The 27,941-nt window shown below is 41.9% G+C and overlaps 1 protein-coding gene across 1 annotated transcript in view; it reads right to left on the bottom strand.

The window, feature by feature from the left end:
• The window catches only part of CNTNAP2 (contactin associated protein 2), a 1,639,050-nt gene that overhangs the window by 198,749 nt on the left and 1,412,360 nt on the right, over positions 1 to 27,941 (bottom strand). Inside the window, exon 18 of the mRNA XM_070787139.1 lies at positions 24,775 to 25,011. Within this exon, the coding sequence (XP_070643240.1) occupies positions 24,775 to 25,011 (237 nt within the window). The remainder of the gene's footprint in view (positions 1 to 24,774; positions 25,012 to 27,941) is intronic.

Genomic DNA, 27,941 nt, shown 5'->3' with positions numbered 1-27,941 from the left:
AAGATCCTGTGCTCTGAATGCCTGAGCAGCCTTGCTTTTCTGCCCATGGTTTTTGTTGTGATTTGAGTATTCTGGAAATATTAGTGATGTCTCAGAAAGGAGTTTCACCAAGAAAATGGGGAAACAAACCTGATCTTCAGATGCCCGGAACAATGTCATAAGGGTCTCAGTTATAGAATATAGTAAAATTCTGACTTGGATTATTTAATGAATATCACAGTTTTGGAGTTATTCCTTCACTGTGCATTTCTGATTTTAAAAAATAACATGGGGACTTCTCTGGTGGTCCAGTGGTTAAGAATCTGCCTTGTGATGTAGTAAACATGAGTTAGATCCCTGGTCTTTGGGGAATTTAAGATCTTATATGCCACAGAGCAACTAAGCCCACGTGCCTCAACTAAGACCCAATCCAGCCAAAAAAAAAAAAAAAGAAAGAAAGAAAGAAAGAAAAACTAAGACCTGATGCAGTCAAATAAATAAATAAATAACCCAAACAAACAAAAAGTAGCATCAAAAAAGCAGGAAAAGTCTCTGTGATGTATCATTGTGATAGCTGACTACACAAATGGAAACAAGACCAACAGTATTTAAGTGGATGCTCATCTAGCCTGGAGAAGAGCTAGTTGCGGTTTAGGTTGTAAACTTAACCCTAGAGGGAAGAAAACTCTGGGAAGTCTACTACAACTTCTATGGAAACAACCTTCACAATTTCTACTTTGTTCCTAAGTTGGCTTCTTGGTTTCTTTTTCCCTTATTTGTTCCTAGGGCAGGGAGCTCACATTAAAAATAAACATTTCCCAAATTTGGAAATTCAACTGAAAGCTGGTTCTAGAAAACACACATTCATCAAATATTTACAGAATACCTACTTCGAGCCAGGCACTGTGTTGGGGGTTGAGGACACAGAGATGAAAAGATATCAGCCCTGGTCTGAGGATTTCACAATCAGACAGGTTAAAGGTTATTTCAGGGGTTACAAATACAAGAAAGAAAAAGGAAGTGTTAGTCGCTCAGTTGTGTCCAACTCTTTGTGACCCCCATGGTCAGTAGCTCGCCAGGCTCTTTTGTCCATGGAATTCTCCAGGCATGAATACTGGAGTGGGTAGCCAATCACTTCTTCAGGGGATCTCCTGACCCAGGGATCAAACCTGGGTCTCCTGTATTGGAGGCAGATATTTTAATATCTGGGCCACATGGGGAAGCATAAGGCTTCAGGGGCCCAGAAGAGGTCTTGCTGGAGCTCACTATCAGAGGAGTCAGAGACTCCATCCAATCTACTGGGTGCTGACCATGTACTCTATATAATGGGGTCTCTGTTCTCCAGCACCCTGAGATAACTGGGGAGGGGGATGAAACTAATAAGGGAGACAGGATAAGATGAGATAATACAAATGATATGAGAGAAGATAGTTTGTTAGTAAACGTGAAGCTCCTTCACACATGGCACAGATCACTCAAGGCTGGACTCATCTTGAAAGGCATCTGGAAGGTGCCTTGGAACAAAGCCCCTATGGAGCAGGTCACTCTGGAGCAGGCAGAGGACACAGGGAGGTCACTCCACGTGAGGCAAATAGGAACAAGAACCAGAACTGGTAATGGGCTCTAGTGGTCTTGGAACTCTGAGCGTGGATGGAGCTTAGGTGTGATATGTTTGTGGTGAACCATGGGAAATGAGGTGGGGCCAACCAAGCTGCAGCAGAAGGTGCATTCTGGCTCAGGGCAGAAGAGATGCGTAGAGATGGTGGATGGTGGAGAGTGTTGGTACCCAAGCCAGGTGGTGGCTTGGGAGATGCCCCAGCACCGAGCTGGGGTTAGAAGACCTGAAGTTTGGTCTAGGTTCTGCCACCTCCAACTACAGAAATCTTTCTAGGCCCCAGAGTCCTCATCAGGGCCCTATTAAGGCCTTTTGGGAGCCGGGGCACATTTGTCTTTGTGAACCTTTTCCTCCCTAACAAATTATAAAAGTTCATAGTTTACAACTGTGTTGGTATAAAGATGAATACACTCATATATCAAAATAGCTTCTTCAACATAAAAGTTCATTTTTTCTTATAATTCTTAAAGAAATGAACATATTTTTGTGGGACTCTAATGGTGCTGTGGCAATGTGCCCACCCAAGCTAATGAGTGAGTTGGCTCTGGTTCTCATCTGTGCCCTGGCAGGTGTAATGGAATCAGCGTCTAACATCAGTACCTTCTTCTAAACGCCTGTCATTTGGTGCTGACCTCTCAGTCTGCACAGTATGGTCAGACTGGTATTTTCAAAATGTAATATTTAATCTGAAAACAACTGTATGTGTAAAATATTTGCAGGAAAAGGAAAGATAATGATGGAATTTTTAGGTAATTTAAAAATAGGTGAAAACCCTCTTACTTGAAAAACATTTTCATTAAAAAAAAGAACAATTAGATTGTTTTTTAAAAGAAATTTGTGCTCATTATGAAGAACTTAGCACCAAAAAGGTGCAAATAACTTACAATCTCCTATGCTACTTTTACAGGAAAAAAAATAAAGTCATATTTCACAGAAATGTAACAGGGACAGAAACTGAAATGAGACTAAAGGCGCTGTTAAACTTTGAGTTAAATAAAGTTAGCAAAAACATGATTTCACTGCCTCCTCTCTTGTTCTGATCCAAATTTCAAAGTATTTGGCCTTTATGCTTTCTGATTTGTGGTTTACAGGAATGGCTATGTCCACGTTGCATTGAAGACAGATATTTCTTTTTTGTTGTTTTTTATTTCATTCTTTTTGATACCAGTGGCTTTGAGGGAGAGCTTTCTTCTACTGCTTTTATTTTCACTTTTCAGCAATCATTTTAATGTGGTATATAAGTTTATCATTCTGAAGGATGCTATGACATACGGAGTCTAAGAACTCAGTTTACTTCTACGAGGCTCAGAACACATAATAGGACCGCTCCACTCTGCCACCCCACCGGATTCCCACTCCCTAGAAACAATCCTTTTCTTCCCCTGACATTAACTCCCTGTTTCTAGGTAACAAGCTTACCCTGTTTTTCTTGATCATATACACTTCACAGCACTTGCATCTCTACCCCAGTGAAATCTTTCATTTCTTTTCTGCCATGTTTTCTGCGTGCCTATCACTCACGAGTCCCTCCTTCCTCCGTTGGAAGTGTGGCTCTCCTTTCTGTAACTCGTATTTTCCTTGGAAATGGCACCCTGGACCATCCATCTTCCTTTTTCAAGCTGAGCTGGTTGCTCTCTTGGCCTCGTGCATAGCTGCTGTCCTCTAATCTTCTTTACCAGCATCCTGGAAGCTTTTAGAGTTTTCTACTTATATCTATTTTTAGATAGATAGTATTTTGAATATTATAATTTTATAATATTATAAAATTTATAAGTTATATAGTTATATTACATAACATATTATTATATATTTATATTTATTATATTATAATAATCATACAATTATATATTATAAATATATTTTATGTTATAAATATATATTATATTTATTATCAGATCAGACCAGATCAGTCGCTCAGTCGTGTCTGACTCTTTGCGACCCCATGAATCGCAGCACGCCAGGCCTCCCTGTCCATCATCAACTCCTGGAGTTCACTCAGACTCACGTCCATCGAGTCAGTGATGCCATCCAGCCATCTCATACTCTGTCGTCCCCTTCTCCTCCTGCCCCCAATCCCTCCTAGCATCAGAGTCTTTTCCAATGAGTCAACTCTTCGCATGAGGTGGCCAAAGTACTGGAGTTTCAGCTTTAGCATCAGTCCTTCCAAAGAAATCCCAGGGTTGATGTCCTTCAGAATGGACTGGTTGGATCTCCTTGCAGTCCAAGGGACTCTCAAGAGTCTTCTCCAACACCACAGTTCAAAAGCATCAATTCTTTGGCACTCAGCCTTCTTCACAGTCCAACTCTCACATCCATACATGACCACTGGAAAAACCATAGCCTTGACTAGACGAACCTTTGTTGGCAAAGTAATGTCTCTGCTTTTGAATATGCTATCTAGGTTGGTCATAACTTTCCTTCCAAGGAGTAAGCGTCTTTTAATTTCATGGCTGCAGTCACCATCTGTAGTGATTTTGGATCATACAATTGTTATAATTATAATATAATAAGTTTTATAATATTATAAGTTTTATAATATTATGAATTCATATAGTTTTCCCCCTTCTTTTATGTTGAACCCTTTCATTCTATAAACTCATGCCCTTCAGCCCAGGGAGATTGTCTTGATCCACTTGTCAATTTTCTCCATCCCCTTTTCTATGTTTTCTTTTTCTAGATCTTCTATTACCTATATTTGAACTTATGGATTTTATCTTCTTTTTTCTGTTTCTCTCTTTTCTCCTTTTTTCCTGAACAATTTACTAGATTTTTACCCTCTAAATCTTTCATTTTAAAAATTCTGCTATCAGATTTTAATTTTCAAATTGTTAATTTCTTAACTCTGAGTTGCCTGGGGAAAGGGCATACTTTCCTTCCCTTTTCATGGATGCAATATCTTCTCTTAGCTCTCTGATAAGTTCTCCAAAGGTGACTGTCACAATAGCTCTCATTCCCCACCCCTAGAGTCTGGGCAGCCTTGGGACTTGCTTGAACCAGATGGATGTGGCAGAAATGATGGTGCATGGCCTCAGAGGCTCGGTTACAAAAGGCAATGTGATTCCGGCCTTGGGATCTGGACCAATCACCTTGGAGCTGTGCTCAGCCAGGAAAGCAGTTGCCTGCCTCAAGTCCTCCTTGGCGGAAGAAGTCACACTAGTGCAGTGTGGTGGCCACATGGAGGAGCCCTGCGTCAACGGGAGGAGGGAGAGAAGACTGGCCAGCTCCTGGCTCCTCCAGGTCCGGCTGCCATCCGACTGCAATCCCCTAGAGCCTCCAAACCAGAACCGCCCTACAGACCTTGTAAATTCCTGGTCCCCAGAAACCTTATTTGAGACCATGAAGTGTCTGCTGATATTTTAAGCCACTAAGTTTGGGGAGCAATTTGTTAGGCAGCAAATGGACCTGCACTGGAGAATATGAATGGTAGTTTTTTGGTTTTTCAAAACAGCTTGTTCTCCCAGTATGATCTTTGTTTACACCGGATCCTCTGTTGGGTCTTTGTCATATTAGAGACTTGAATCCCGTGACAAGTGATGGATGGTGTGGGAGGTGAGAGTGAGGCTGGATGTGTTGCCCAGAAGCTTGTTACTGGGTGGGCTTCACAGCTGGGTGGCAGGTCTGGCCCATTTCTATCTACCAGCTGCCTCTTTCAGAGATAACACTTTATCCCCCAAACAGTCCTCCAGTTGTTCTCTGATGGAGTTTGCAGGCAGGACCCTGGAAGCCCCAATGAAAACTTTCACTCAATCCTGCCATCTGGAGCCTGTCCCTCCAGTGAGGGAATCACTAGTTTTCTGCCTGATTCGGCCTTAGGGGCAACTACCCTGCTGCAAGGGGAAGCCTGGCTTCATTTATGTATTTGAAGCCAATCCTCTGTTGTCAACTCCATCTTTCTGAGACACCTGGGGCCCCATATCTAAGCCTTTCTGGGGGTCAGAGCACAAGTCGGTTGCTTGAAGGATTTTTCCCTTCCACCAACTAAGGCTCTAGCCTTTGTCTACTCAGCTCCTCCATTTGCTTTCTGTCCTCGCCTGTCCTCTTTGCTCAGGTTGACTTGTATTTTTTTAATCCTTTTCCAAGGATTTAAGGGTGAAGCAAAAGCTAACAGCTATGATCAATCTGTCACATTTAAGTGGAACTGGAGCCTCTAATATCTTAATGAATAGTTCACCAAATACATAGGCTCAAAGAGCATGGATTAAAAATTCATCAAAGATTGAATTCAGATAGTAAAGAAGTTGAAAACTGTTCTGTTTCACTGTAGTTTGCTCTAACAGGGTGCAGGTGAAGTGTCCAAATCCTTTTCTCATTAGGAAATATGAAAATGAAGGTATCCAGAGAGGTAGAACATACCTACTTGTTTAAGTTTTGCTTTCAAAAATCACACATGCTTATTGTAAAGGGGAAAAAAGGACTCTTTCATACAGCAAAAGGGCAGAATACTTCTACCATCCTACCCTTCCCAACTCCATCACATTGCCTGCGGAGGTAACCTCTGGAGGTAACTAGTGCCAAGAGTTTATAAAACTTTTTAAAGAATGAAAGGATTGCATCAGTATTTTGCTCCATGTACAGTCTGATTCCACTCATGTTGAAAATAACCCTGCGTGTGTGTGTTGTGTGGATGATGTATATTATAGCACAGCTATCCATGGTTTTTTTTTGGCCAGGGCTCTCTTTGACTCTACTATGAGATGTCAACAATTGGAATATTCAGTGCCTTTTGGTGCAGGGAAGAGTTATGGCTTAGATTAATGGCAAAAGCAGAGTGGATTCACCTTTTTTTCTAGGTAAAAGAAAACTGAAAGAATGCTACACGTAGTATCATGCATCCATTTATCATCACCGGAAGGTGTCTGAACTGAAGGAATCCTTCGGAATAGGGTGCTTGCCCAGGAAACGCATGAGTTTCTAATGCAAACACAATCGAACTTTACATTTTCTGCTTTTAAGCTTAATAATATATCATGGACATTCTGTCCCATGAATAAATATGTCTGTCTCACTCTTTCTCATGGTTGTGTATCACAGTTAAATCATAGTCCCCATGCCTCATTATCACACAGAAATACGCCGTGATGACCGCTCTGTGAACATATATGTCTCTAATACTAGCGTTTTCTAGGGTAGGTGTCTTGAGTATGATCGCTGGGTTAACAATACACATTGGCTACGTTTTGATGAACAGCATTCACTTGACCTCTGGCAGTTCCTTTGCACACTATCTCATGCACGAGGTGGCTGTCAGCTTTGTTCGTCCTTCCTGCCCACCCTGGGACACCAGCAAAGGGAACGTCAGAACCTGGACACCGACTCCACCTTCGTAATGTGGCCCTGCACGACTCTGCAGCCCTCCAGCCACCTTTCTCTGGGACACATCTGTTTTTCTTTTGAATTCCTTGTTCTCCAGTAATAATGGAGTGCAAATTAAAATGACAAAGAACCATTTTTTGCTTATTATTTTCACAACAATGAAGAAAAGAACAGACTGCTGCTGGCCTTGGGAGAATTGGGTTTCTCGTGTGTTGCGCGCACACTGGCGCTGTGTTCTGGGACATGAGATCGGCTCCACGCATGGGAAGTCAAACACTTTACATCCTCACACTCCACCTCTCCACGTGTGGCAATCCATCCTAAGTAAATGATGTAAATACTGAGATGCCTTTTACAAACACGCTTACCATAGTGTTGTTTAATACTTAACAATAAAAACTTGGGCACAATTTCAAGAGCAAAAATAGAAGTTTCCATTTTCTTCTTCTGAGATACTTAGGCTAAATACATTTTGGCAAATCCACTGGACGGAATGCTAGGCAGTCTTTTTAAATGATGGGTATGAAGACCAAGTGGTTTCAAGGAAAAATGCTGACACTGTCTATGCTAATAGCATGTTTATAATGATACATAGTGCATTATAATAGTATAAATTGCTTTTAGGAGCTTGGAATACATTTTCCTACAGTACAATGTTCTAACATGGATCAATAACTAGAGATTATTTATTTGACAATGTAACTAAGTTACAGCAATTATGCAATTAGCCTGCATCCTGGAACTTAGGCGCAAGGAAACTGCCAGGAAGAGGAAGGACAAATTTCCCCTGTCTTTGTCTGGCGGGCTGGCCTCAGGCAAGACCTTGAAAGAAGGAGAGCTTCTCTGACAGCCTCCTTCTGCCTACCCTGCTCTTTCCTCCTCTCACTAAACAATTCCGGCCTCACAGAAGTCATCTTAGCCACCTCACAGAGCTTGCCTGCCATCTTCCTCACCCCTAAATTCCACCTGGCTCTAAAGAATCAAATTCACAATTATATGCCAAACAGCAATAGCCTCGCCATTCTCCAGACCCACTCTTGCTACCTCGAGTGGTGCTTTGATGCGTGGAGCATTAGGCCACAGGAAAGGAAGTGAGTGAGTTTGCAGGGAGTTATTTAGGGGGGAGAACGGCTACTCTCCAAGTATATTCCTTAAACTGTTCCTACTCTTCCACAATTTCTTCCTTTTAAACTTACAGATGCTCTAAAAATTTATTAAAAAAAAAATACCAAATATCCCAGCAATGTAATGGTGGTGAGTAACTTTAATAGTGTGTGTGTGTATGTGTGTTTGTATGAGTAACATGTGAGTATGTGTGTGTATATATGTGTATATGTGTGTGTGTGAATGTGTGTGTCTGTATGAGTAACGTGTGTATGTGTGTATATATATGTGTATGTGTGTGAATGCACACATATGTGTGTATGTGTGTGAATGTGTGTGTGTATGTATGAGTCACGTGTGTGTGTTTCTGTGTGTGTGTGTGTGTGTTGCTGGGGTGGGGTGAGGTCAGCGATAGGAAGGGGAGACCTGGCCGGGGCAGATGATTACTAACAGGTTCACGTTTGTGTTTGTAAAAGAGGAGGCCGACTGCTATGGCCTGCATGTTTGTGCTCCCCCCAAATCTCATGTTGGAATCTTCAAGCCCAAAGTGATGGTTTTAGAAAGTGGGGCCTTTGGGAGGTAATTGGGTCAAGAGGGTGGAGCCCTCATGAAAGACATTAGAGCCCTTATGAAAGAGACCCCTCTGCCATGTGAGGATACAAAGAGAAGTACGTGACCAAGAAGAAAACACTCAGCAGACAACGCTGGCACCTGATCTTGGACTTCTGGTCTCCAGACTGTAGAAATAAATTCCTGTGTTTACGAGCAGCCTCGTCTATAGTACTCTGCTATAGCAGCCAGAACAGACAGACACTTATTCTGGATTCTATCTACTGTGCTAGCCAGCCATGTCCTGGCTTGTGAGTTCCTTACTCTTGTCCAGAGGATAAATATTTTATCTGTCATAATTTCCACATTATCCTCTGACCAGAGGAAGCAGAGCTCCTGTCATGAGCAGAGGCTTGTTGTGCAGTCATGATGAAGATGTGTGGGCTGTGCCGAGGCTGAGAGTGCCCAGCTATAGACTGAATTCCTCTCTGTGACCTCTGAGCAAGGATGTGAGTGGACAGTGTGGCTGATCAAGTGCGTCTGCCCTCCTAGCTCCTTATAAAATTGGATGTAGAGCTTTACTTTGGTAATTTCTCTGTTGTTGTTTTTTTTTTTTTTTGGAATTTCAGTCATCAGAAGCCCATTGCTTACCGCACTGTTTCCAGACTAGAACAGAGATATTGCAATGCTTCAGCAGCCATCAATCAGTAATTCAAAGCATGAATTTCATCAATAGGAAAACTCACAGAGCATAGCTTGTATTTACCCTGCAAATCACTTCTTTGTTATAAAGCAATCTAGAGTGGTCTCTCGTGTCAGAAGAATTTATTTGGTCAGACTCCCAATGTCCCCTGTTTCATCCCTAACCTTATACATTTGGAGAGAAAGGTCTGATCCATTATAAACACAAAATTGTGGACAAGCTGTGTGGGTGGGTGGTGCCCTAAAAAACACAAAGAAATGTCTTGTTATCTGAGGCTCACAGTTAGAAATCCATAGGTCCAGTTCAAATGTGCCTGTTTTTCTGTGTGTGTGTGTGTGTGTGTGTGTGTGTGTGTATGTGTGTGTGTGTTTGCTTCCTTAATCAGCCACACAGAGAGAACCTCAGGAAGGCAGGCAAAGAAAGAAGGGAAAATTTTTCAGAACTTTTGGGACTTAGGCCTACTCTTAGCTCTCAGAGTGGTGAGATAAAAAGAGGACAAATTGGGCAGGATGTATTACCTACTCTCCATGGCACTCACTAACTGGCCATTATACACAGGACTATTGTCTAGAGAAGGACGCCCTGGAGACGTGCTGAGGTTCTCAAGGGCAACGTGGACATGGCTGAGTAGACCTGCTTGCAGAGGAGCCGAAACATGAAGTAATCTACAAGCAACACCCTCAGGACAACTTTTCTTAGACTGGCTCCTTTTAGATTCATGAAAGAAGTGCAGAGTGTTTCAGCTGGAACCGTGAAGTTAATATGTGGGAAAGAAAAAGGGCATCATTTTTGTGACCTTCACATTATTTAGAGTTCTGATTATTTCAAGGCTTCAGGTTATTTCAACCTTTAGGTTAGATGTTTTCACTTGTCCTTCTTGGAGTTGGGAGGTTTGAAGGTATGTGTACATTCTTGAGGTCTTAAAGGCACAGGGATTTGAAGCCAGAGCTGGATATCCACTCTCTCTTCATGCATTTGCTGTCTTTGATAGAGTTGGTGGTGTAGGGTAAAGGAAGCCTTTCTAGCTGTTGGAAATGTCTAGATATGGAATGAGCCCCTTCCTGCGGTGTGGTGTGGATCCCAGTCACTGGTGTGTTATAAAGGGATCACTGAGCTGGTGTATATCATGGAGAAAACACCAGGCTTGGGGTTGCGGTTGTTCCAAAGTCCTGTGACTGTGGATAACAGACTGAATCTCTTAGAAGCCTCAGTTTCTTCAAATAGGAGTGCTCATGCCGACAGCTCAAAATTGCTGTGATGATTAAATAAAGTAAGATATGTGAACGTATTTAGTTCAGTGCCTGGCCTAAAAGGAAGAGTTCAACAAAATGTCAGTTGAATATGAATAAATGTAATATTCCTTTCAACCCTGAGATACTTTGATTTTGTGACAAAAAGAGCTTCACAAACTTAACAATTTAAGAGAAGTTGAAGAAGTGTTGAAATAAATCACCCAATGACATTTAAATGTTAGAGTAAAAGCTGAAAGTTTGAATAATGATAAATTCATTATGATAATAGAGATAAAACTTTTTGCACTAGTCCTTTATATTTCTAAAGGGTTATAACGTGCTGTAATAACCACACGTGGCTTCTGATTCAGTAGGAGACTACAAAGTCACACAAGATAATAATTTTGCTTATTTAATAGGAGAGGGGGGCCTATAAACTTTGAAATTTATAACTTGGTTTCCTGTTTTAATTTGATTTTCATGACTTAATTTATATTTTAAACCAAATTTATAAGATTCCATTATAGGAGACAGTTATTAAGGAATTATAAAAAGCCAACAGGCTAGAGTAGATCTATTTAAAAGGGATTTAATTTCAATTACTCTAATAGTAAAGTTTAGAAAGCATTTCACTGGCAACCTTGATAATCTCTGTTAACTTCTTAGAAAGAAGTGACTGGCAATGGTCTAGTGCAAATATTTGAATTACATTTGGCTTAAGCATGAGAAATACCTGGGCTCATTAATCTGAGTTGAAGCTGTAATCCTTAATAAGGGGGCAGTGTGTATGTGTGTGTGTGTGTGCTAAATTGCTTCAGTCATGTTCGACTCTACTCAGTCCATGGGATTTCCCAGGCAAGGGTTTCCATGCCGTCCTCCAGGGGATATTCCTGACCCAGGGATTGAACCCCTGTCTCCTGTGGCCCCTCCATAGCAGGCAGATTCTTTACTGCTGAGCCACTGGGAAAGCCCAGTGAGGGGGCAGAGAGACTGTTAATCATTTGGGGTAAGGGAAAAATTTTAGATGAGGCTTCTAGGGTCTAGGAGTTCCTTTTTATTTTTTTTGCAACTCTATATTCAAGCAACCATATTATTTTCTAAAGACCTCAATAAATCATAACCCCAAGAAGCTGCTTTAGAATCCATTCTTACTTAATCTCAAGTGTATCTGCTGCTTTAACGGTGCTCCAGGTTAAACAATTCATCAAAATTCCATGATGCAGACAGAGATGTAATTAGGGTCGTGGCATGCAAGTGTTGCACTGACTCTGAATGCCATTTTGCAGGCCATGGAGCAGGACTGCTCTGAGGTCTAATGTCTTGTGGGACGTTGTAATCTTTGAGCTCCAGAGAAAGCTTGTCACTGCCCTATAGATGTAGGCGAGCAGTAATGTAAACATAAGGGATATTCAGCTTTCTGCTGCCAGTTAGGGAAAAACTACCCATGTGGACAGAGAAGTTCTGAGCTGGTTTCCTGGTGGCTCTTGAAAGGCAACGTCAACACTTTGCAGTCCTCTCTCTAAAGAGACCCTAAACTGCAGGACCTCTGACTTAGTGATTAATATCCTTCATAATAATTTGCATTTTCATAACATTAATGATTTTCAAAATACTTTCACCTACATCAGTTCATTTGATCCTCACAGTCCTGTGAATAATACATTTTATATAATTAATACAATTTATACAGAAACTGCAAGTCAAGAGAGTCACATGACTGTTCAAATTGTTTTTTTCAATAATGTTGAAATTGAAGGATAATGTTAGAATTCAAGGTATTCTTGCTCCACTGTTCTAAATAGTAATAACTTTCTTCAACTGAGAAAACTCTAAAATGTACAGATTCCTTCTTTTAAAAAACAATATTAGTTTAGAATGATGTTGGCTGCATTGCTGGTCATAAGGAAAGGATTGAAAGGAATAGAAGATATTAAAGAATATTTTGGTGCCTGCAGAGAGAATGATTCATGTAGGAGTTTAAATCAGGGAACCTTCTTTTTTGTTGTTTGTTTGTTTTTAGGGGAACCTTCTTTAAGTTGTACTTAACCCAACTCTTCTGAGAGTAACACAGGAAGTAAAACTGTTCCCTGGAGTGGTACATTTGTAGACGTCTAAACTAAGCTCCGTCTAGTCAAGGCTATGGTTTTTCCTGTGGTCATGTATGGATGCGAGAGTTGGACTGTGAAGAAAGCTGAGCACCGAAGAATTGATGCTTTTGAACTGTGGTGTTGGAGAAGACTCTTGCGAGTCCCTTGGACTGCAAGGAGATCCAACCAGTCCATTCTAAAGGATACCAGTCCTGGGTGTTCACTGGAAGGACTGATGCTGAGGCTGAAACTCCAATACTTTGGCCACCTCATGCGAAGAGTTGACTCATGGGAAAAGACCCTGATGCTTGGAGGGATTGGGGGCAGGAGGAGAAGGGGATGACAGAGGATGAGATGGCTGGATGGCATCACCAACTCGATGCACATGAGTTTGAGTGAACTCCAGGAGTTGGTGATGGACAGGGAGCCCTGGTGTACTGTGATTCATGGGGTTGCAAAGAGTCGGACACAACTGAGCGAATGAACTGAACTGAAAGGAAGCAAATTCAGGTCAGTTAAGTCTGAATTTTGGGATAGAATATTAAAATAAAATTTGGTCATGTTAAAGTTAATAAAGAGTTCTTAGAAGACCTCTTTCAACAAAAAAGCAGGGATAAGCTGTTATTTACATATCTATTTGTTGATCTACTTTTGAACTGGTATCTTTAAAGTATAAATGTAAAGAGAGAGTGTACCATTCAGTTCAGTTCATTAAGCACATATAAAGTCTTAGGAAGCAGGGCTGAGGGAAAACTCTGGGAGGATGAAAATAAAATTTTGTAAAATTGAAAAAAAATCCCCTATTCTTCTTTAATACTTTATACAGCAGTTTTAGATTTACAGCAAAATTGAGAGAAAGATACAGAGGTTTCCCACATGCTCTGTGTCCTCATACATGCACAGCCTTCCCACTGTCAGCATCCCACACCACATTAGTACAGTTGCTATAGTCACATTGTTGACCTGTCAAGGATGCTGACTCATCAGAGGTGCCCCAAGTCCATGGTTTACACTGCGGCTTACTCTTGGTATTGTGCATTCTCTGGGTTTGGGTAAATGTACAATGATGCCTGGTGGTGGTTTAGCTGCTCAGTTGCATCACATGCGTGCCACTTCATGGGTTTCTCAGGCAAGAACACTGGAGTGGGTTGCCATGCCCTCCTACAGGGGATCTTCCTGACCCAGGGATCAAACCTGTGTCTCCTGGGTCTCCTGCATTGGCAAGCGTATTCTTTACCACTGAACTACCTGAGAAGCCCCAAATAATGATATGTGCCCATCATAATGGGGCTTCTCTGGTGGCTTAGTGGTAAAGAATCCACCTGCAATGCAGGAGGCACAGGAGACACAGGTTCGATCCCTGGGTCAGGAAGATCCCCTGGAGAAGAGAATGGCAACCCACTCCAGTATTCTTGCCTGGAGAATTCCATGGACAGAGGAGCCTGGTGGGCTACAGTCCATGGGATCACAAAGAGTCAGACATGACTGAAGTGACTGAGCATGCGTGCACATACACCCATCATAATAGTATCTGTCTTAGGGAGGAGTTTCACTGCCCTAAAAACCCTCTGTGCTTTGCCTCGTCATTGCTCCTTCCTACTTCCAACCACAGGAAACCACTGATGGTTTTACTGTCTATAATTTTGCCTTTCCCAAAATGCTATATATTTGGAATTATCCAGTTTCATACTGACTTTTTTCACTTAGTAATACACATTGATATTTCCACCATGTCTTTTCATGGTTTGCCAACTCATTTCTTTTAAAATCTGCATAGTATTCCATTGCCTGGATATACAACAGTTCATTCATTCATTCACCTACTGAAGGGCATCATGGTTGTTCCCAAGTTTTGGCAATTATGAATAGTGCTGCAATATATATTATCTGTGTACAGGTTTTTGTGTGGACATAAGCTCTCAACTCTTTTGGGTAAATAGCAAGGAGCATGATTGCTGGAATGTATGGTGAGAACATGTTCAGTTTGTAGGAAATTGCCCAACTGTCTTTCAGAGTGCTGTACCATTTTGCATTCCCACCAGCAATGAGTTTCTTTTTCTCCACATTCTTGTCAGCATTTTGGGTTGTCAGTATTCCAGATTTTGGCCATTCTAATAGATGTGTAGTGGTATCTCACTGTTGTTTCAATTTGGGTTTCCCTGACTATATATACTGTGGATCATCTTTTCATATTCTTATTTGCCATTTGTATAACTTGTTTGGTGTGCTCTTTGGCCCATTTAAAAATTGCCCTAGTTTTTTCATGTTAGAAACTAAAGAGAGCAAAACTTCATAAAATATCATTGATTCATGGGAAACAAGTTGAAAAACTGCTAACTGATCTAAATCCTAAAACATCTTGTTCACTGTTAATTTTCCAAAGCAATCTCTTTTTGCAATATTAAAAGCAAATAACTATTTTAAAAATACTGATTATATCAGTTTTTAAAACTTCTAATTTATTTTTCAAGAATAAATCCTTTTTTTTAAATTATGAGTTTAAAAAATTTTGTCTTTAAGTTTCAGTAATGTATCTTTAAATGTTTTTTATTTTTGTTATACTGGAGGTTCATAAGACTTCTTGAATTTTTAAGCTTGAGATTCATTCATGACAAATTTTTTTAAGAGCTCTCTCCTCTAACCAAACGCCTGTCCCCAGAATTCAGTGTGGCCCAGCATGGTCTGCCCTGCTAACCTTGGGTGGGACAGTAAGAGCAGCTCTGCTGTTAACACAATGGGCTGGTTCCATGTCCAGGTATCACTCTGCACTTCTGCCTCGCTTTCCCATTGTACTGCAGTTGGGTCCACAGCTTCCACTTCATTCCAGGCTTCATCTCATTTATCTCGGTCTCCTCACTGTCAATCCACTGCTTCCCACATAGTAAGCTTACAGTAAATGTCTGTATTTCACTATACTTGTGCCAAGTGCTTATAAGGAAATTAAATTGTTAGTAATGATCAAACTGGAGAAGGAAATGGCACCCCACTCTAGTACTCTTGCCTGGAAAATCCCATGGACAGAGGAGCCTGGTAGGCTGCAGACCATGGGGTCGCAAAGAGTCAGATATGACTGAGCGACTTCACTTTCACTTTTCACTTTCATGCATTGGAGAAGGAAATGGCAACCCACTCCAGTGTTCTTGCCTGGAGAATCCCAGGGACGGGGGAGCCTGGTGGGCTGTCATCTCTGGGGTCGTACAGAGTCGGACACGACTGAAGCGACTTAGCAGCAGCAGCAGCACTGATCAAACCACTTGATCTTACTTCATTCATCCAGAACATAGATATGTTAAATTTTTACTGCCAATGATTCAATTTTACTGAGAATCTTTACCTTACAGAACTTGAATAGTTTAGAAGCCACCTTATATTTCATGAACTCATCACTTAGAAGCCTACCTAGAGGATTATTGTTAGGCTAGGTTAAACACTACACAAAATCTATATCATATGCTCAGACCTCATGAGAATTTGCAGATCATACATTTAAGATGCCAAGCTTAGCTCAGATAGAGTAGTTGACCCTAATAATTTCTGTTTCCTTAGGGTTTGGCCCTCACTGGGGCAAAACAAGCAAAATATCCATTTATCTAAACCATCCACTATTACAGTCAATTGCAATTGATGGAGGTAAAAGTATGTGAATGAGTTCAGAGCCAGGGTGATCTATAAGATGGCAGATTAAACACAGCTCAAGACCCCTCAGGTTTGATCATTTAAGAAAGTGAATTTCCTCTAACCAAGGGATGCCTCGGACGAGCCCTGCTAAGGCCAGAGCTGCCTGCTGGCAATGATGACCATGAAAGAAGGTTGCAAAGAGGAGCCATTGCACACCAGAGGCAGAACTTTATGTCCTGCAGATATAACAAAATACTTAAGGTCAATCAGAATGTTGGTATGGACATGCTTGTAAGGGAAGCAAAAAATGTGAGTAAATTAAAAGCAAACCCTCCAGAAAATTTATGACACTGATAATTTTTAGGTTCATGAAAGAAAAGAAATGGGTAGAGTTTCAGCTGATTTCTAGGAAATGATAGAGTATTATTTTTATAAACTTCATAAATTACTGAATTCTCATTACTGCTGAAGAATGAGGAATAAAAACATTCAACAACACACACAGGAAAATGAAAACTGTTTATCCAAAAAGGTCCAAAACCTGGTGGGTAATAGAAATGGGCACAAACTTAAAGTTATTTATCATTTATGTGAGGCAAAGTCCAAAACTCTGTCCTTTATTACATTTGGTGTTTTACAAAGGGCTTGTTTTTACCACTGACTTTTAAAAAAACCCTTTCTGCAGAAAAGTTAATAGGTCAGGTTTTGCTTTGTATCTGGGACCCCAAAGAAAAGCCCAGGTCAGGGAGAATGCTATTTACCACCATAAAATTTGATAATGAAGTCACCTAAGCTTGAAGGCCATCTCTGTAGCTCTGACCTTTTAGAATCAAGTCAAAAGCATTTCCTTTTATCTCTAAGTATTTACAGGCTTTTGTCCACAAGAATTTTCTTAACTTTTCTTCTTTCTTTTTAAAATCAGATGACTGTATGTTTTTCTGATATTTTTAAGGTCTGAAGATTTAAAAAACATATTAATAGAGGAGAGTTTTCCCTTCTTGAATAACATTCTAAGGGGAAGAGGAAGAGGAAAAAGAATTCTTGTTCCTGTAGGCATGAGTCCAAATCTATAAAATCTCCTGTTCCAACTGGCAATGAAAAAGCAGCCCATGAAAGACATTTCTTCCTGATGGTGTCAACTCTTCTCCAAGCTGGGATCAAGAGTGGGGAGGCCAATCAGAAAAAATGGCTGGTGTTCCCATTGGTGTGTGAGTGCTTAGTCTTGTCTGACTCTGAGACCCCATGGATGGTAGCTCGCCAGGCTCCTCTGTCCATGGGATTCTCCAGCCAAGAATACTGGAGTAGGTTGCCATTTCCTCCTCCTGGGATTGTTGCCATTATCTAGTTTCATATAAAGGTGTGATCCTAAGATGCGTTTCTCTTTTCTCTCTCCCCTAATTGTTTTATGATATTTTGAAATGAACCTTCCCTAAAAGGCTTCAAACCCCACTCTACAAGGGCAGCCCATAGATTTCCTCTGCTCTCTGAGCAGTGCCTGGAGCCACCGAGAAGCAGAGTTTGGAAATATTCAAAGTGCATTGGGCAAAGCCACCTCCTCCCGCTTACCAGGAAACACTCCTTTAGGAGGCAAGAAGGAAGATCCTCGTCCCTTACAGGTTGAACTTGGATTTGAGTCTTGGACTTGGACTGGTGGGTACAATTTAATTTCCTTGAACTTGGACTTGAGTCCTCTCAGCAAAATGGAGTCCTGAACTCTTTCAGTGCCTTCATGTCTCCTGATGGGTTTTGATTTAGGAAGGGACCCAGCCATCGCTAAGTGACCTAATTTGGCTCTTAGTGGGGATGGACACCTTATATGAGGAACTGCACTTGTGGGTGTGATCCCTGGGATGCAGAGACTGGGGTGTCCATTCCCATCTCTGCATATTCCTCAGTCCATCAGGGTTTAGGGTCCAGAAGTGATACTTTCAGCTTTAGAAAAATATGACTGTGACCACAATTTAGTAGGGAGCACACTTTATGATACTGCCATTGCTTCTCCGGTAGCTGATGAGACCGAGGATGAGATGGTTGGATGACATCACTGGCTCAATGGACATGGGTTTGGGTGAACTCTGGGAGTTGGTGATGCACAGGGAGGCCTGGCCTGCTGCAGTCCATGGAGTCTCAAAGAGTCAGACACGACTGAGTGGCTGAACTGAACTGAACTGAACTGAATCCAGCACTCAGAGGTAACTGAAACAATGCTAGTTAGGCATCTGATATTTAAAGCTTTTAGGGACAGATGAAAGGATGACATGATTTAAAGTAAAAACAAAAACACAAACAACAAAAAAACAAAGTGCAGAGAATGGACAGGGACACCTGTTGTCTGACTGATGTGTACCAGGTTTTCAGCTCGGAAATTTGTTCACATGATCCCATGTGAGCCTCACGGTGGAATTAAGAATAGATGTTACATACTGCTGAAGATGAGGCCGAGTGGAGTTACACATTTGCTCAAGGTCATGGAACCTGCAGGTGAGGACGCTAGATTCAAACTCACGTCTAATTCCCTCATCCATTCTCTATGTGGGGACTTGAGTTAGCCATAAACAGTCTCTTCTGTATCAGTTACAATGGCAGGACACTCAGGGAGAGCAGGAGGCGGAGCCGGACCACAGGGATGGGGGCGTGCGTTTGTGTGGCTGTAAATGAGGTGATGCTGCATCTGCTGACCCTCCTCCTTCACTCGTGATCACTGCAGTCCTGTTACCTTGGTCCTTCTAAGACTGGACTTTATCTGAGTGACAAACAAATGGATGTTTGAGAAGAAAAGACAACTCCCTAAACTCAGACACTGTTTTCTGAGTATTTAAAGATATGCATTTAAAGACCCTGATGCTGGGAAAGATTGAGGAGAAAAGGACAAGAGGGCGGCAGAGGGTGAGATGGTTAGATAGCATCACCAACTCCATGGATGTGAACTTCAGCAAACTCCAGGAGATAGTGGAGGACAAGGAAGCCTGCCATACTGCAGTCCATGGGGTTGCAAAGAGTCAGACGTGACTTAGCGACTGAACAACAGTGAAGCTTCAGCTGCTGTCCTGGTTTGGCAGAGGAACATGAAAATTTTTACAGGAAAAAAAATGCAGAGAAGTGAATTAGGAGATATTTTTGTGCCTCTTGATGATAAGTTCTTGCTAAACTTGGCTCAGTGAAGGGATCCTAATGAAGAACTCTTTCTGGCAGCCTGGATGATGGCTAATTCTCATCTCCTGCTTTTGTGTACACTAGATTGTCCTGGTTCTGTAGATGTAAACCACTGAAATATTTTGAAAATTTCAGTATAGTCAGACTCAACTGTACGTTCAAAGCGCCTGTTCACTGAATGTTTGTTAAAGAAATAAATCAATAAGTGATTACTGCTTACACCTAAATGTCTGGGTGTAGGGTGGGGGTGAGGGGAGGGAAAGAGGGAGAGAGAGAGAGAAAGAGGTTGTGTTCAGATCTTGTATTCTGTTTCTTCTTATGATAGAATTTGCATCCAAGAATGTGCTGTTTTTTTTTTTTTTTAACCGAATCACCATAACTAAAAAGCTTCAAGACCAGGGGTTCTCTTTTCAGTTTTACATGAAGCTACATGAAGGATCAGGCCTCTCAGGTGGCTCAGCGGTAAAGAATCCACCTGCATTCACGGGTTTGATCCCTGGGCTGGAAGATCCCCTGGAGAAGGAAATGGCAGCCCTCTCCAGTATTCTTGCCTGGGGAATCCCATGGACAGAGGAACCTGGTGGCTACAGTCCATGGGGTCGCAGAGTCGGACAGGACTGAGCGCCTAAACAAACATGAAGGACCATGCCCTGGTGAGAAGCAGTAATACACAGTGATGGTGAAGAACCGGGGCTTTGAGTCAAACTGCCCGCGTATAAATCGCAGTCCTGCTACTTACTGGTATGTGAACCTCAGGCAAGTGACTAATACCCTCTTGTGCCTAAAGTTCCTTCTCTGTAAAATGGGGAAAATAATTATAGTACCAACATAGGGCTGTCATGAGTATTAGGTGATGTTAACATATTTAAAGACCTTGGCACACTGCCTGGCACATAGCAAGTTCTCAATAAATGTCAGCTGTTACCATGGTTAAATACGGAATTAAGATGCACCAAAGGTTTTCATATGCACTTCTGTTGATTTCCTATGATTGCCCTAACAATGGTTCACACCCTGGGTGGCCTGAAACAACAGAAATTTATTCTCTCACAGTTATAGTGGCTCAGAGTAAAAAGCGAGGTGTTATCAGGGCCACACGTCTTCTGAAGGTTCCAGGGGAGGGTCCTTCCTTGCTTTTTCGGGCTTCTGGGGGCCCCCCATGTGTTCCTGGCCCACCCTAGTCCAGGATGACTCCACATTAATTACATCTGTAAGGAGCCTATTTCCAGACAAGGTCACATTCTGAGGTTCCGGGTGGACAAGTGCTTGGCAGAGAGGGACCCTATTCAATCCGTGGTTGTATTCAGCTACAAACATTTAATACAGAAATTGCTGTGGCTGCGATAGGTCTGCTACTTTCCCTCTTGCTTGAAAACCCAGAGAAGACAGAGTTTACTTCTAATCATGTTGTTAATTTCTGGTTAGAAATAAAATTGAGGTTGATAGTCATAAATGTGTTTTGAGGTTTGACTGTCCAAGAAGGAATAGGTCCGTTTAGAGAAGACAACCAGTGGCGTGTCCAGGGGTCCCCAGTGGGGGTCCCCACTAATGCTGGGTATGACAGACCCACAGCCAAGCCTTCCATGTAAGCTGGGTTTGCCCTGCTCCCAGAGGCATCTATGGTCTCAGCCAATGGGCTGCCAAGGAACCGTCCATGGGATGGCGCTGTCTGCGCTGAGTGAAGTGGTGGCTATTGGCTGGGCATTCTAAGAAGAGGGGACATTGCACAGTTATCTGTAGAGACGAGGTGACTGGCTATGAGGTCTAGTTATAGAGTTTTTGGGAGGCCCTCATGCTCTCTGGGCTGCCCTTGTGGTTCAACTGGTAAAGAATCCGCCTGCAATGCAGGAGACCTGGGTTTGATCCCCCGGTTGGGAAGATCCCCTGGAGAAGGGAAAGGCTACCCACTAGTGTTCTGGCCTGGAGAATTCCATGGACTGCATAGTCCATGGGGTCGCAAAGAGTCAGCCACGACTGAGCGACTTTAACTTTCACTCATGCTCTCCCCCAAACCCGAACTTTTCCCCACTCAGCTTTTCTATTTAATGCCTCTTCCCTGGGAGAGCTGACACCTTAAGTGATGATCAAATCTTTAAAGATTCATTTGGAAAAAAAAAAAAAAGGTTTTAGGAGAAGTTTTTGATAAGAGTTCAGAGAAGAGAGAAAGGAGTGTCTGCTATCTACACTGTGCTGGTGGGACAGTGACTGTCAAACCTGCAAAGCAAAGAGCATCATCAGGAGGGACCTGCTAGAGACCCTGTATGCCCCCCTCACCTGGCTGAGTGTGATACAAGTGTTTTTTATTTTCATACAGCTTGGCCCCAACAAGGCACGCCTTCCTTCAGGGCCCATCTGAAAGGTGACTGCTTTGAAGGTTTGTGAAAAAACGGGCTCTGTTGAATGCGTGGAGAGAGGGATTTTTCAAAGGTAATTTAATTATATGCAGTTTTCACCCGAGATGCTCCTCCATTCCAGATAGTGTGATTACATGGTATCATGATTTCTGGTTAATAACTAGATATTTTCTAACCATAGGTAGTTGAGCCTTGAATGCATGGGGTAAGGGCTCTGCTTCTTAGTACTTAGTTCTTCCCCCAAAGAGGCAAAAGTGAGGGAAAAAAGAGGTAATTCATCATTGTATAAAGATTAGAAAATACAGCAAAAAGATAAGAGAAAATAAATATTTGTGTTTTCACCCTCTCCCTGGAATAATGACAGTTAATATTTTGATGGGTTTTCCTGGTGGCTGAGATGGTAAAGCATCTGTCTGCAATGCAGGAGACCCAGGTTTGATTCCTGGGTCAGTAAGATCTCCTGGAGAAGGAAATGGTAACCCGCTCCAGTATTTTTGCCTGAAGAATTCCACAGACAGAGGAGCCTGGTGAGTTACAGTCCATGGGGTCACCAAGAGCTGGACATGACTGAGTGACTAACATAATATTTTGATATGTTTCCTTGTGTGTGTGTGTGTATGTGTGTGTGTTAGATTTTGTATAGACATTTAATCATGTTGTGTGTGATATGTTGAGACCCATTTCATTAACTCAGCAAAATTCTGTGGACCTCTGTCCACATACACAAGGACAGAACTATTCTAGCCGAGGAAGTGAAGTAAAGTGAAAGTTGCTCAGTCATGTCCGACTCTTTGTAACCCCATGGAATTCTCCAGGCCAGAATACTGGAGTGGGTAGCCTTTCCCTTCTCTGGGGGATCTTCCCAACCCAGGGACTGAATCCAGGTCTCCTGCATTGCAGGCGGATTCTTTACAGTTGAGCCACAAGGGAAGCCCAAGAATACTGGAGTGGGTAGCCTATTCCTTCTCCAGGGGATCTTCCCAACCCAGGAATCAAACTGGGGTCTCTTGCATTGCAGGCAGATTCTTTACCAACTGAGCTATCAGAGAAGCCTGAGGAAGCCTGCCTGCAAAGGACTTTCACGAGCTCACTCTTAGGCAGATGACTGTGGTTGCTCTCTCTGGAGGCTGAGTCATGTGGCTGTAGACCCCTGGAGGGTGTGGTCACAGGAGCTGATGCTCTGGGAGGTGAAACCCAGATCAGAGGCACCACCTGGCCGCAGGCCTCGGCTGGAAGACCCCATCTGGGAATGAGCCTGCCTACGTGCAGGTGAAGCTTTTCTGATTCCTCTCAATCAGCACCACCTTCATCCTCCCCAGGTCAAGAGAATACTTGTCTTGACCCAGAAGGATGCCCACAGATACTTTCCAAATACAGTTTGCTGTTTTCAGTCTTTTTTGGTAAAGCCATAAACTGAGTCAAATGTAAACTCACCCTGCTAAACAGGTATTAAGAGAATATTTAGGGATTTTTAATGTAAACCCTTTGAAATAATGTCACTGGGAATTCACAGGCTTTCTTGGACTCCATCTCAAGAACTGGCAAGGCAGAAGGGTATATACTCTCATCTTTCTGTTTGTGAATATTGCCTATTAACCCCCAGAGGTTGTGTGTGAGCTACTGTACTTAACCTAACTCTCCAAAAATAAGGGGCTCATGATTTTCTTTAAATTGGTACTTATGCAGTGGAATCTCTCAGACATTAGCGCTCACTTGATTGCATTCAGACACCACTTTGGCAAGGGAATGACTACATTAAATTAGCATCAAGCACAATGAATGGTAATTGCAAGGCTGTCATTTCTACAAGTGCAAAATTAATGTGTTCTGCAAACCCTTCCCATTGTGTGACACCAGAAAACCATGGAACCATGTTGTTGCAAGTGGGAGAATGCTCTGTAACAGCAGTGCTAATGCGCTGTGGATTATTCAGCAGTGGTGTTCCTTTCCACCTTGGTTGTTGTCTCATGCTCATCCTTCAAGCCCAGTCTGACCAAATTTACATGCTTACATGACAGCACTGTGAGACAGTAGGCTGGATGTACAGAGAGTGTTAGGGAACAATTCCTCCTTCTGTGTGGCATCTTGTGTGAATGATGGCAGCATAAACAACCCTCCATGTATTCATCAGAGTATGAAAAGGCTACTTATGTAAAGCTTCTTATAAAGAGATGCACCAACCATTTACAGAAAACTTTACCCAAACGCTATACATTCATTTAGAAAGAGAAGAGTGAGTTACATGCATTTCAATTGTAGCTTGAGAAGAGGGTCAGCTCTGCCTCTCCCCAGCCCTCTTGCTTACAAGTAGAAAAGAAGCCACAGGCCAGGTGTGTGAATTTCTTCTGGTTATGCAAGATTACCGAGTGTATCCTGAATGACAACAGCCATACACACCAGGTTCTTGGAGTCAGCTGATTGGCTTTGCTGAATTTATTAGGGGTTACTCCTTCAAGACTGAAATAAGGCAGTAACATTGTTACATGTTACTGCATTATTAGATGTAGTATCTCAGTATTCCTGCACTTTGAGGGGGCTGAGAACCCGCCACTGAGGTGTCCTATAGAAGAGTGATAAAAAATGATTGTGACAAGAATTGAACAGAGGGGCTTTCTTGTGAGTCCAACCTGAATTCATTCTCTTAGCAGCTGGGGGAGAAGTGGACATGAAGAGCACTGGGCAGCACAGATTGAGTCACTGCACGATGTACAGGTCCAAGCGACTGAGAGGGTCAGGAGGCCCATCACGGACCCCTTTCAATGGCTACTTACTTTATTCCTCATTGTTAAGGCATGGCGTGGCTATTTGCTCTGTAATGTTCTAGTCACTTCAAAGTTTGCTTGAATTTAGGGGGAAACTCTGCACCACACTCAAAGCTTTTCTCTTCTTAATGAACAACAAAGATGAAGGGATTGTTTTAGGGGACTTCCTACTTATGATGGGAGAAAAATTCCAAACACTTTACCCTTGGAGTGAAGTACCCGTATGCCAGCTGAAGAGCAATTCAACAGATGATCTGGGCTTCAAAGATATCTAAACGTGGCTCTGGAAACTGGTTCTGACCTACCTTTGTTGCAAAATGTTCCATCATAGGCTGTGTTGGAGCAATCGCAGGAATAGCCATGGTACTTCTCTATGCACTTGCCTCCATTCTCACAGTTGGCTCCGTAGCTGGTGCAGTGCCCTGAGCACCCGGATTTGAAACCAGATGTGACCTTGGCTCTCTCTTCCAAGTCCAGAGTCACCCCATTCATCCTTAGGGAGCGGATACAGCCCAGGAAGCCCTGCTGGCCTCCAGCACCACCTGGAAGACAGAAGGCACGGAGCTCAGACAGAATCACCTCTGCCGCGGCTCCTATTTCATTCCTCATGCCTTGGACCACTGTGGGAGGAGAGAGACTGCCAAGTGCTGCAGGCTCTCTTACTGTCAATAGAAGAGCTTGCAACTTCCCCCCCTTAGGCTATAACGCCTACTTAAAAAAGAGGCTGTCTTGGGAGAAGCAATAAATTTGCTACAGAACTAAAATGCTTGGAGACACACACAAATTTTATAAGCTGTTTTGGAAGTCTAATCTGGTTTCCTTAGGAGAGAAGTTCATACGAATCTCTAAGTTCCTTGGTTTTTAATCTCACGTTGTTATATTCCACAGCACTATCTACTGGAAGAGATATAAAAAGGCAGAGGGATATGAATATATTAGCATAGTTAACAAGTCAATTAGTCAGAAGAAGTAAATCCATTTGGAATGTGGTTGTAAGTCCTGGTTCTTCTTGTCTCAAGAAAAGCTTTGCTTTGAAATTCATGTTAAGGATTCCCAGAGCTCCTTGTCTGGAGTTGTTGGAAATTGGAATTGACGATTTCACACAGAAGTCAACTATACCACATTTATTACCAGGTCAGTTTAGATTTTATTGCCTTTGTTTAAATGCCATTTCAAGACACATAACACAAAAAGCAAGTTCACTGTGATTTTCTAAGTTATGGAGTTAGAGTTTATGAGCATGAAAATATTAAAATATTCTTAACAAATTTCATAGCAGAATTCATTGGAGAATTGTTAATATATCACAAGTGGATTGTGTCTATAATAACCTTTGCTATGATTTTTTAAGCAGCTGGTACAAAAAAAGAGGAACTCAAATTTATAAATGTGCCTGGGTTTTAGACTAACAGCTCTTCTGGAAATTAAATACAATGATAATAGTTAAACTTATTAAAAGAAATCTGATGGGGATTTAGAAAAAAAGAGATATGGTTAATAAAGTGAAAGTTACTCTTTTATTGAGGGCAATGTAGTAGGTATTCTACTAAGCACCTTATGTATGATATTCACCTAAATCTTACAACAACCTGACAAGGTAGGCATTGTTAGTTAGTTAGTTCAGTCACTCAGTCGTGTCCAGTTCTTTGTGACCCCATGAACTGCAGCATGCCAGGCCTCCCTGTCCATCACCAACTGCCGGAGTCTACCCAAACCCATGTCCATTGAGTCGGCGATGCCATCCAACCATCTCATCCTCTGTCGTCCCCTTCTTCTCCTGCATCAGGGTCTTTTCCAATGAGTCAGCTCTTCGCATCAGGTGGCCAAAGTATTGGAGTTTCAGCTTCAACATCAGTCTTTCCAAAGAACACCCAGGACTGATCTCCTTCAGAATGGACTGGTTGGATCTCCTTGCAGTCCAAGGGACTCTCAAGAGTCTTCTCCAACACCACAGTTCAAAAGCATCAATTCTTCAGTGCTCAGCTTTCTTTATAGTCCAATTCTCACATCCATACATTGTTATCTTGCCCTAATTATTTGGATAACAAAACTGAGGTTTAGAGACATGAAGTCCTGTACTTAGGACTCATAACTCTGCAGTGCCAGGGCACTGTCAGCTCTGTCTTATTCTTGAGCTATGGTTTTAGACTCTGTTCTGTGATGATCGTCTAATACAGAAGATCTTCAGGGTCTGGAGGGCACAGACATACGTGTTTCTGAGGTGTAGATTTAGATGTCTTTAAGACAGCATGGTCAATAGGATTGGCAGACTTTGGGTGAGGTTGCACACTGGAGATGGATTCTGATCACTTATTCCAGTATCTTGAGAAAAAGTGTGCAATTACACGACTCAACAGACAGGGCTTGTGGATCAGAGGCTTTAGTTGCAGAGATGGATCAGCCTTTGTTTATGCCTGTGTATCCTCAGCCGTGAAATGGCATATGACTTGCACTACTATCTTTGTAAACCCAAGCCTTGCAGTTCTCTCATTGGGTAGTACTGAGATTTGAGTGATGATTCTCCAGGGATTATTCCTTCTAATAAAATATTTAAATAGAAGAGGATTAATTGAAGGGAGTCCAATGCCCATTTCAATAGCTGTGGGAGAGTAGATGGCAAAAGAAGTTACTAAAAACAACCACTTTGAAGAATTTCCCATTTTGCAATCTGCTCATCAGCACCTTTGCACACTTCTGGGCTGTGGAGAATTTGGGCCTTAGCTATGATTTGAAGAATTTCAATCCATGAGTCACCATTTGTGTGCTAAAATTTCCATTTGGCATCTATCATTTTATCAGCTATGGCTTTTGTTCTTGCAATAAGGGTTTTTCCAAAGGGTCTTTTGTTCAATAAATGCCTCATCATTTAAATTTTCATCACTACTCAATTAAAATAATTATATCCTGCCAAAATATGCTGAAAATTTTAAATCTGTGTTTTTAGATGTCTGCCTCTCCTTCCCCTGGTTACAAATATAATAGTTTTTCATTGTGGAAACCATAAACACACTGATAAGCAAAATGAAAAAGAGAATCTGTAATGCTACTCAGATAGAATTACCTTCATTCTTAGCAAATAGCTTTTCTCTCTTTTATCTGTGAACATACCTATGTGTAAAAAATAAAACAAAGGAAAAAGCGGGGTATGCACATTGCTTTGAAATTTGCTTTTCTCATTTAACATATCATAAAACACTTCCCCAGCAATAAATATTCAAATAGAACATCTTGTTTAACATCTGCACAGCAGCCCAGCCTGCAAAACACTGTAAGTTATTTTGTCATTCCCCTACCTTTGGGCTTTAAGCAGCGTATTCCAATTTCCACTGTATATGATACTGTAATAAACAGCCTTGTAACAACCTTTTCATGCTGTCCAGTTTTTCCTTAGAATTAATTCTCAGACGTGTAATTGCTGGGTACAAGGGAATATACGTTTTAAAGTCATTTACAATATATTTCCCTCTTAGAA

Source organism: Bos indicus, chromosome 4 (assembly GCF_029378745.1).
Source record: "Bos indicus isolate NIAB-ARS_2022 breed Sahiwal x Tharparkar chromosome 4, NIAB-ARS_B.indTharparkar_mat_pri_1.0, whole genome shotgun sequence".
NCBI lineage: Eukaryota > Metazoa > Chordata > Mammalia > Artiodactyla > Bovidae > Bos > Bos indicus.
This window is presented reverse-complemented; position numbering and strand designations above follow the sequence as displayed.